The 11515-nt window shown below is 42.3% G+C and overlaps 1 protein-coding gene across 2 annotated transcripts in view; it reads left to right on the forward strand.

Annotated features, from left to right (window-relative positions):
* The window catches only part of pex7 (peroxisomal biogenesis factor 7), a 31162-nt gene extending 20973 nt beyond the window's left edge, over positions 1–10189 (forward strand). For both annotated transcript variants that reach the window (XM_069172592.1, XM_069172591.1), the window contains exons 10-11: positions 3556–3655; positions 9597–10189. In XM_069172592.1, the coding sequence (XP_069028693.1) occupies positions 3556–3655; positions 9597–9680 (184 nt within the window). In that variant the 3' untranslated portion in view covers positions 9681–10189. The remainder of the gene's footprint in view (positions 1–3555; positions 3656–9596) is intronic.
* Positions 10190–11515: the final 1326 nt, after the last annotated feature.

Below are 11515 nucleotides of genomic sequence, written 5' to 3' on the forward strand. Positions count from 1 at the left end.
TTTTTAAGACCTATAAACGGCCTTTAATTTACACATGTTGCACCTAGATGTAATAAAACCAGAAAAGATCGATTTAACAAACAACTGCAGCACTTATGAACTTGTAATTTCACACATATGTAGCTTGTAAGTTGCTCACAGAGACCTTAGTTTTTGTAAATGAGCTACTTGTTTCACTTGTCGGTGCTGGGGTCCATACAGCAGGGGGCGCTGCAGAATGGGGTTCAATTAATGGAGGGGGTCTCCCGTCATAAATTATTGACACTGATATTTAGAAACCTTATTTTTTTCCCCCGATAGTTGGATGCTCTTTTTGCTAGAGGTAAAACCAGACTTTGACCAACAGTCAGAATTCAAACTCATAGTTCACGAGAGTTCAATAAAGATTTTTATATTAATCCATAAAAATGCCTTGATCTGCAGATTTCTCTGCTAATCTACTTAAAATAAATTCTGCTAATTCTACTTTGCTACTATATTTTTTTTCTCTCTCTCGCAGTGTTGAAATCTAAACAGCTGATTCCCTGCAGTCACCAGTAAATCACCGCCGTTGCTCTTTTTTTTATGGAGCCAATCAAGGCTGCAGTGGCTCTTAGCTGCAGGATTATGACTCCGGCATGTTAATGCAATGAATGGGGCCTCTGTGACAGAAATGCATTCCTTTCGGTGGAAATGTTTTTTTATTGCCACGTTGCTTCATTGAGTTTCAGACGTATCGCTCTGCACTGCAGGTGATGAACGTGTTCATCGTGGTTAGACGTACTTTACAAAATTACGTGTCGATTTTTGGTGAATGCACGTTTTCATGGTCTTTTACCGCTTATCACCTCTATCAGCCACTAAATCCCATTGTTACTGGGTATCCTGTTTGTTTGTTTTTTAATGCTCATTACACTCATTATTGGATGGATAAAAAACAGCAGGAGATTGACAGGTTGATTGGTGACGTGGAGGAGGCGTTGTGTTGGACCGCGTTGGATATCTTTCGATTGACCAGTCGACCGGGGATTAGAGATCTCTTCTGGTCAACGCCTCGGGATCCTCCCAGAGCGGCTGGAACGTGTTACTGAGGAGAGGGACCACCCCGACCTGACACCAGTTAAATGGTAGAAAAATGGACGGATGGATAAGATAACAGAGACAACTTTGTTTTTCTAAAATCTGTACCACTACAGGGGTAAAAAAGAATAAATCGAGCTAGTCTTGAGGGTGGCACCAGAGGAAAGACTCGACTCAACTTTGATCAACTGAAAGCCTCAGTAAGCTTCAAACAAGCTTTTCTTTCATTTCATTTCATAGTGGCAGTAGAGATAGACAGGAAACATGGGAAGAGAAATGGAGGTTATGAAATGAAGCGAAGGTCTTGAAAGGCGAACTGTTGAAGTTGCGGTTACGTAGTATTAACCTTCAGGTTACCGTGGCGCCACCTGAAGCCACATTTATAAGTGAAAAGCAGTAAATACTAAACTGTATTAAAGCAAAGGCAACGCCATCTGAGTTATTTAGGGACAAATACTATAACTGGGGTTTTGTCTGAATTTAGAAGTAGAGAGTTTCTGGCTTTGCAGCGTTTCCTCGTAATGTTGCATAAAGGAAGCATGTAAAGCGTGAAAAGTTTCGGCCCTGGTACAGAACCCTGTGGAACTCCATGACTAACTTTTGTGTTCATTAAAAGGTCATCGTTGACATAGAGGTTGAAAATCTATCGTGACAAGTATTGGACCCAGTACAGAACCCTGTGGAGCTCCGAACTTTTGTGTTCTTGGTAGAGTTCTTTTTCTTCTTCAACCTTTTCTATGGGAAAGTTTTTTTTGTTTTTTTTGTTTTTTTTACACACAGTTTGAGTCATCAATCATTCCAGAAACAAACGCAGTCTGCTCATTAGGACTGAACCACTCTGCACTGCAGTACTGTAGAGCACACACACACACACACACACACACACAAATACACAATCACACAAATACATGTACACACAGGAAACCGAGCGTGAGCTGTAATTTACACTAACAACGCACTCAATATATAATATCTCTCAATGGCTGACTCTCCCCAGACACCCATCGCTCATTGTGTGTGTGTGTGTGTGTGTGTGTGTATGGGTGGGTGGTGTGTGTGTGTGTGTGTGTGTGTGTGTGTGTGTTGCAGCTCTTCCAGTATTAATATGGGTCTAATGGAGCCCAATGGGAGCTGCAGTGTTCCTCCTGAAAGTGATTTAATTACATTTGCAAAGTGGATGAGTCTGGAGGGAGTGTTTGCTGTGTCAGGGCTTTACTCACACACACTCACACACACACACACACACACACACACACACACACACACACACACACACACACACACACACACACGCGCCGGCGAACACGCCACTCCGTCAAGACCAGGAAGAGAAACAGGCTTTCAATTAGTCTGATTGGCCGCCGCTGCCCGAGGTCTGGAGGCAGTGTTTTATTGGCTCTCCACTTTTCTCTCCGCGTCTCTTTTACTTCTTTATTTTTTCATAACCTCATTTTCTAGATTGCCGTCTCCTCTCGCATCCCTTCATCTTCAGATCTGTGGAGCTGCGTCTCTCCAATTCTCCTTCTGTCTTACTTATCATCCTCCTCCCTCATCATCCTCCCTCATCATCCTCCCTCATCATCCTCCCTGTGTAGCAGGACTTTGTAATGATTATGAGCAGGTGTGTTCTTCTTCTTTTTACACCAACCTGCAGAGGGATTCACTGTTCCCGTCACATTCAGTATCTTTGCAGTTATTTCTGCGTCTGTTGTGGGAAATTTATTTATTTAGGAGTTATTTTCTCTGTGTTTTTTTTTTTTTCATCAGCTTATGGTCACTTTAGCTCCAGCTGCCTCCTCCTAGTCCTAAAAATGAGCTGTCGGTCCCAACTTGCCTCTAAAAACATCCAAAGTTTGGATGAGCTTGTGTTTATAGCATCAACACGGAGAAAAACTTCTGCATTATCTTTTATTTTATTTAAGTTGTCATTTTGATTTCAGAGGATTCTTTTTTGAGCCCAGTTCGTATCATTCAAAATCAACTATTATACAGTTCCCATGTAGTTTTAAATGAGCCTAGATTGACTCTTACTGTAAAAAATTAAAAGTTTAACTGAATAAAAAGCCTTCTATAGTTTTATAGACAAACTGCCTGCTAAAAAAAACAAACAGCATTTCATCTGAAATTGAGTTTGCATCTGTTTTAATGGGCTGGTAAATGTTTAAATAACATTACAGACCAGTTTGTTGTGTTTAGCGGACACAAATGAACTATATCATCATAAAAGAGCATCAATAACAAATACAGCAATTTTTGAAATAAGAAGACCACATGAGAAAACACGATACTTTAACTACCAGGTTATAAAAGACCATTTTGTTGTTTCTGAGCTGTTTGTTTTGGTCGCTGCCTCGGCCACAGCTCTGAGTTGAACTTCTTCTTTTCAGCTTTTTTAAAGTTGTGATAAATGATGTCATGAATCATCATCGCTGTGTTTTATTCTTTATAACCAGCAGAGGAAGTCAAACGTCTTTGTGTTTTTTGTGTGTTTTTTAGGTTTTGGGATGTCGGTAGAAACGAGCCTCTCCTGGACACCGTGGAGCATCACTCAGAGTTCGTCTGCGGATTAGACTTCAACCTGCACATCCCCAACCAGGTGACACACAAACACACACTTCCTGTTGGTACCGTCTGTCTTATTGTACCCAACCAACCCAAAGATCTAAACTGGAGATGAAGTTTTCGATGAAAAACCTCCATTGAAGTTCATTAAAATAGCAAAAAAAAGTGAATGGAAATAGCTTCTGAATTTGTCATTATTGATCTTTTATTTGGGACCAACCTGCCGGAGAATAAACCTCCATCAAACTCTGAATTAGAATCCTACATAGAATAAACATCCTCCACCAAAAAAACGTGAACATTTTATTTGGCTCGTTCATCATTTGGACGTTCTCGATGTGTTCTTCAGATTTAGGAACATTTCCCCTGAATCCTCCTCACCGTGTCCTCGTCCGGTTTCTGTGTGACCGTTAAAACGGAGCCATTCATCAGTCTGTCTGCACACACACACACACACACACACACACACACACACACACACACACACACACACACACACACACACACACACACACACACACACACACACACACACACACACACAGCAATCTGTCAGGAAGCCGAGCTCTCAGATGTGTCGGTGATAAAGATGTGGTGAATTGAAAAGGCCACCGGTGTCAAATACAGTTTTTCTGCTGCTTTAGACAGGCGGTGTCTCTGCTGCACCGTGTGGTCCCCCTCCTTTATCTCTAGGGAGAGAGAGAGGAGGAACTCAGAAGCAGAGTGGTAAAAATGACTCCCAGCATGCGTGGGAAACACTGACAGACGCCATCGAACCCAACAGAATCCGTGTTGAAGTCCGCTGCTCGGTCATCACTCCTACGTCACTTTGAAACTTCAGCTTTTGTTCGCAGCCGTCCTCACGATGCTGTTTGTCAACGTGATTTTTTTTAGCTTTTAGAAGGTCAACGTTTTTTTAATGGTGTCTTTTTTTTGTCTTATTCTCTATTTATTGTCGGCAAATCTCATGAAAAGACCAAAACGTACTGAGTGTGTATGAAAGCCTGATAAATGTTGTTTCCTCTGTACTTCAAAAACTATTGAAAGACATCCGAAAAAAGGCTCGCGCTATTTTTTACGAGGTGCGTTGAGTCGCCAACAGCTGACTGGGAAAAAAAAATCATGTTGGGATGCAAATAATAACGACCAAGATGGAAGAGAGCGTACGTGATAACGAGGAACCCACGACTTCACGGTAAACCGTCAGTTTCCCACGGCAACCAATCACAGAGGGCAAACTGCCCCCAACGTAGACAAACGAGTTGTGTGTGTGTGTGTGTATGTGTGTGTGTGTGTGTGTGTGTGTGTGTGTGTGTGTGTGTGTGTGTGTGAGGAAGCAGCCGCACTAATGAGCTGTATTGTTATCGGACTTGTCATTATTGGAAAGCAGGCTGTAAAACACCACACACACACACACACACACACACACACACACACACACACACACACACACACACACACACACACACACACACACACACACACAGCTGTGACAGTGTGGAGGACACCCAGAGTGTCGTCACAGAGCAGATCTCCCCTTTCCTTCTTTATTGTTTCTCTCTGAACGAGCAAATTTGTTTTCTCTGTCATTTTAAATAACGAAAAATTTTAGTTTTTGAAAGTGTTGCAGAATTTGAACGTGACGCGGCGCCGATACGGTCGATTATGAAAACTTGACATTTTATTTTATTAGGAACATCAGATGTTTGAGGTCAGATATTTTGGGCCACAGAAAATCTTCATCACGCCCGCTTACAGCCAAGTGTTCCTGAGCCCATGCAGTGATTTCCACAACACGAAGATCACAGCCATACAATATCGGTTTTCTGCCTTAAACCCTTTCGTCTGATTTGGGGTCAAAAGATGTCCACTTACAGCCAAGCTCAAAGCTTTTTACACCGTGTTTAGTTCGACTCGTCGAGTTTAAAGTTAGTCTGACCCATAAAGAGAACAAACACATCGATGGGAAATAAGTTGAAATAAACTGGAATTGACAGATAAAAGGTGTTTTTATGGGGAGAGTGCAGCTGAACACAGAAAGAGATTTGAGTCGAATGTTGCGCAGCGTTTCTGTTTGTAAGAACTCGAGATGAACTCGTGCATCATTTCCATAAACACGTCTGGTAATCCCGACATCAGGCTAATCTTCTGGAAACCCGACAAAGCTCCATTATCAGTCCACAGAGACATCAAACTTCCTTTTTGCACTACTACTTCTGTCTTTTGGGGTTTTTGGGGGTTGTTTTTTTTGCCTTTAGATTATTTCTGTTTTAATTTCGTCCTCTGATCAAAGTGCTAACCGGCTCCTCTTTAATCACTTTTTGTTCTAATCGCCGTCTTTCTTCCTTTCTCTCTCTCTCTCTCTCTCTCCTTCACACCTCCTCCCTCAGCCCTGGTCTCATCCAGGCGTAGCCATGTGTGTGTGATGGATCGCCCTCGTTACAAGACAAACCACACACACACACACACACACACACACACACACACACACACACACACACACACACACACACACACACACACACACTCTGGAAAACAAACCAGGCGTCGTGGACCTTTGTGCGGTACGACAGAGCGTGATTAATATTTGCGTCTGGTTTTATTCTACGTTGTTCTTCATCCACAGCAGCTGTAAAAGGAAAAAAAAAATAAAGCGACGTGTTAAGAACACTTTAATATACGGTTTTATTTAAAAAGAAAACGTGGCTTTATTTTCCAGCTGGAGACTGAAGTTTTGAATCCAACCAACAGGAGGACGTGGTGCGATCGTTACCGACTATTTCTGGATTAATTAACATTCAGTACAACAAAAACTTTCGAACAGAAGGAATAATGTTGATTGTCTGGAAACAGCAGCTGGTTCTTGTCAACATGTTGGATGCTGAACACAAATTCTGTCCGTGTTCGAACTCCCGAACTAGCAAAGATGGTGAGCAGGAAGTGACCATATTTGGACGAGCTGGGGGAGGAGCCAGAGGTGGATCTGACCGATCTGATTGGAATCCTGACGATGCTACGTCCCGCCCACCGATAGCTGTAACCTGACTGCACCACAGGCCTGTCAATCAAACAGACACGCCCCCAAAAACAGGTCTTCTTGAATCTTTTTGAAAGAGAAATCCACGTTGACGTTTCCTCTCCCGGGTGAAAGTTCTGGGTTCGTTCCATCCAACCGTCCCCCGGTCTTCTCCCTCCGCGGACTTCACCCCCTTCGTACTTTGTCACATGACCTTTTTCGACCCGTCTCCTCAGGGTGCACGACACGTAAGCCACCATGTGTGAACCTCCATGATGCCAACAGATTAACAAATACAGTCGGGTTTTTGTTTGGCGGCCCTTCGTGGTACCGTAAAGCACGAGTCAGGATTTCCAAAACAAAAGCTTGATTCAAAGCCTTGTTACCGTGACAATTCAACAGCGATAACGTGTTTTGTGCTTCATAACCGCTGTGTGACTTTCCCCCCCGAGAACACAAGCTTATTAGTTTTTTAATTACTGTTTCTTCATCTTTTTCTCATTATTTAGAGTAAAAATCCATTAAATATTCCTCAGACTTTGAACTTTGTCTTACCTTCACGTTCCCTTTAGTCTGCCGGCCTCTTTCCTCACCACACATCTCCTCGTTCTCCTCTTTGTATGTTTCTCCCGCTCTGAGCTCTGCTGCAGTCTTGGCAGCCTTCGCATTACGACCGGCTGTTAAAGTTAATTAAAGGAGGGCATTCCTCTCCTCGACGGCTGAGTCACTGCACGACCACTTTGCTTACTCATCCCCCCCTCCCCCTTCCCTCCCCCCCTCCCTCACCACCCCTCTCCACCCCCCCAGGAGGCTGATTCAAAGATCGGATGGAGCGGGAGGGAAGAGCGGCGGTCCGGTGGGAGGTGGCGGTCGTGGAAAAGCACGGTCGTGTTTAGTTGTGACTGAAATCGTGAGCGAAATTGGAGTTTGTTGACCAGATTTTTCAGATTTCTCGTAAGTTTCCCGTCGCGCCGCTCGGTTGCGTGTTCGTGTCGTCACGCCGGCTGAATCACTGAGTTTGTTGGATAACGACAATCAGTGTTGAATTTTTGAAGGTTGTAACCTTACAAGAAGGCGCGTGGTTTTTGTTTACCCGCGTTCATAGCGAGACATCCAGAGAGGGTGAATTGTCTTCATGATATAATTAGAGTCCACTCTAATGTGAACACCGTGTTTGTTTCTGAGGAGTTTGAGCTTTTTATTTCCTATTTAAGTGGTTTTATTATTTTGGCTCTGATGTATATCTGCCTGTTTTTAGTTTTTTAGTAGTTTTTTTGTGGTTTCTGTGACCCTAAACGGAGGTTAGAGACAGACGTGGCAGGTAAAACTGACCTGACAGACATGAACTCACTCTGACGTGAAAACATTCCTGACTGCAGCCGAAACCTGCAGCACAGCGACCGAACGCAGCAGGACTTCTTCCTTTAGTTCTTTATTTATAACATCACCTCGTCACCCAGCAGCTGCAGCTTCTTCTTCTTCTTCTTCTTCTTCTTCTTCTTCTTCTTCTTCTTCTTCTTCTTCTTCACTGTTTAAAAGAACACAAAGCCCGTTCTAACACCTGTGACGACGGGAATCGTTGAAAGCGAAGTGGAACCGAGCGTCGCACTTTGAGGTGGTTTTGTGTTCTGCAGCCAGGAGAGATGACAGAGAGGCAGTGTGTCATTCAGCTGATAGCCACGTCCCGGCTGATTACAGAGTGGAGGGAGGGGAGGCGGAGATGCAGCTGACTCCATGTTGGACTCCTGTCGTCCTGCTGCAGAATGAATTTCAGAGGTCTGATGTGTGAGGAATAAAAATCTAAACAAGAGTCTCAAACTTCTGCAGATGTTTTTTTTTTTTTTTTTTTTTTACCAGAAAACACTTTGACACGAAGAGTTTTACATGATTGAACACACTTTGATTCAGGTGTTGCTGCTGAGAGTTTCCAAAACGATGCTGTGTAAAATGTAAATATAATTTGGAGCATCAAGAATTGAAAAATACGACAAAGGAGACCTCGAACGGTTGAGCAGCTGAAATCAGAACGATCATAAAGAATGGGACCACATTTCACTTTCAAAACTCCAGCAACTGGTCTCCTCGGTTCCCAAACGTTTACAGAGTGTTGTTAAAAGGAGAGGTGATGCAACACAGTGGTGAACGTGCCCGTGTCCCGACTTTTAAAACACGTTGCTGCCATCAAATTCAAAATGAGCAGATATTTCTTACACAACAACATTGACATGTTGTCTTTGGTATATTCTCAATTAAATATGGGTCTCATTCTGCTTTTATTTAACAACAATAAAAGTCCGTTGCTTTTTTTCTGTTTGGTGAGCTTTGCCGTCTCGTTCTTATTCTCCGTCTGACGGTTGAACCTGAACTCAACCTCCTGTGATTTCTGAACAGGCGTGTTCGTCTGCGTGTGCTCTGAAAGGTCCGCCGGGAACATTTCTGCTCAGCAATTAGAGGTAAAAACACCACAATTGAGAGGAGAAAAAAAAAAAAAAAAGCTGCAGGAACACGAGGACCGAATGTTCCCTGCTGACGGCGGACGGCAAAAATAATCTGCGGCTTGAAAACACGTCGGGAAGCTTCGAGCTGGAGACTCAGAAATGTAGAAAACAGAATTACATAAAAGTCTTCAACATCTTCCACCAATAAAACTACGATTGAAGGTTTCGGTCAAACCTGCATCTTTTTGAATCGAAGCAGGAGGATGAATAAATGAGAAGTAAATAATATTCCAAAAGTCTTCTGCATCATTTTACCTAAATCTTCCTGACAGTCATTCTGTCGTATTTTGTATCGCTGCAATTTTGAAGTTCCTTATTTCTATCTTTATTTTTTTGGATGCAGTGTTTTGAACATTTGTTATAGAAGCTGTGGCTGTAGGTTGAACTCCCAGGATGCACTTGGTGCTCTTGAGCAAGGCGTTTACCCTGTAACAGCATGTGATTGGCTGTGTTGTCTGCAGGTGTTGGACTGTTCCTGGGACGAGACGGTGAAGATCTACACGCCCGCCTGCCTGTCGGCTGGAAACCACAGTGCAGCACCTTAAAACACACACACACACACACACACACTCACACACACACTCACACACACACACACACACTCACACTCTCACACACACACACACACACACACACACACACACACCAGTACTACTGTACTTCTGAGGACGTCGTACTTAGCGAAGCATCGTGTCGGCTCGAGTAAAGCACCGGAGTCGCGCTTGTATTTGACGCCACCTGCTTCACAACGATTGGTTCATTCACAAGTTTTCACTGCTTAAAATAATCCTTTATTATTAAATGATATTTAAATGTATTTATGATAAAGTTTCCTCTAATTGTATCTTGTAAATCAGGATGTTTCACAGTGAGAGTAATATCCACGTAATCATATTTTTTCTCCCTTATCGCTGTGGTATTCAGTTCATCTCGAGAGGAAATGTCAACTGTGACTAAGTTCTGGTTTAAAATGCCACCATCATGTAGATATGCTGGTCCACAATGATGACTTGTATGTGCAGTGCCTTCAATAAAGCAGCAGATATCACCGTAACGCTGTCCATTCGTTTTCAGTCAGAAGGTCACTGTCCTGTCACTAAAAGAACATTTTAGGAACGAGAATGTTATTAAAAATATATTTATTTCAGTTGTAGATATCAAAACAGTTTGTAAGATCTTCGAAACAGTTGTTAAAAAATGTCGACGCACAAAAAAAAGTTTTAAAGTAGATTTAACCACGTTAGCACAAAGCTCACAGGTGAACCAGTTTTTTTCCCCACCAGGGGGCAGAAGAACTCCACAACATTAATGTCAATATAGTAAAAACGCACATTTCCCAACAATTTCTTCTGTAAGAAATTTTGGAAAAATGCGATTCCAATATAATGAACAGAACTTTAACTCGTCTTTGAGATGTTTGCGAGAGCTTACAATTTTACTCAATTCACGCAATAAATGTACGAAATAAAAGCTCTGCTGAAATCATTGCAGCACAAAGTAAACATTTCTAAACAAAACCTGCTTTTTCAACAAACTCGACTCCTCGTTTAGCCCATAGTCGGTAGTGGGAACGAGTTTTACTGCAACTGGAACACTTACCCACCTGTGTTGGAAAAAATAATTAAAATAATTTCTCAACTATTACCAAAAAAGAAAAAATTCTGCAAATTGCATTGCAAGTTTTGAGAAATGCTGCTGCAATATAATTTTTTATTTTTTTTTATTTTTTTTATTTTATTTTTTTTTTTTATCACAACTCTGAAGTTGTCACTAAATGCACATTTGCACACTTCACTGGCTTCACTTTGCATGTTTCCTCATTCCATCACCACCATGTGCTACATATTCATTTGTAAATCCACATTAAAATGGACTCAGGCCTGTTCATCCTGTTTTAAGTCAAATTACTCGGCCTAATCTATATTACCTATAGTCAGTGGAACAATGGATGCATGGATTTGTCGGGTTTTTTTTCCCCTGCAGAGAGAGAAGAGTCCCGGTCTAAATCCTCGGCCTGGTCTTAATCTCCCCTCGTTTGAAAGCGTCTCCGTCTCCCTCTGTCTCTGCGTGTTAATTGGAAGCTAATGGTCTGAGCTGGATAACGGCGGATCTCCCTCCCTTGTGGCCTGGAAACTGATTTTCTGATGAAATATTTCAATTAAAATATTGTCCAAGTCATTTCCACGCCTGTTATGACTGATGATGTCTTTGTTTTTTGATAAGGAGGAGGAGGAGGAGGAGGAGGAGGAGGAGGAGTCGCACTGTTGGCAAATATCCAAACATTTTTTATCTACAGAAAGAAAAGCTGCAGGATTCTTTAAACTTTCTGGTTTAGGCCAAATCAAGTCTCAGTCACATTCAAAAATTGTTTTAAAGCAGT

Source organism: Embiotoca jacksoni, unplaced genomic scaffold (assembly GCF_022577435.1).
Source record: "Embiotoca jacksoni isolate LCO1_2020_lvr unplaced genomic scaffold, fEmbJac1.0.p SCAF_54, whole genome shotgun sequence".
NCBI classification, from domain to species: domain Eukaryota; kingdom Metazoa; phylum Chordata; class Actinopteri; family Embiotocidae; genus Embiotoca; species Embiotoca jacksoni.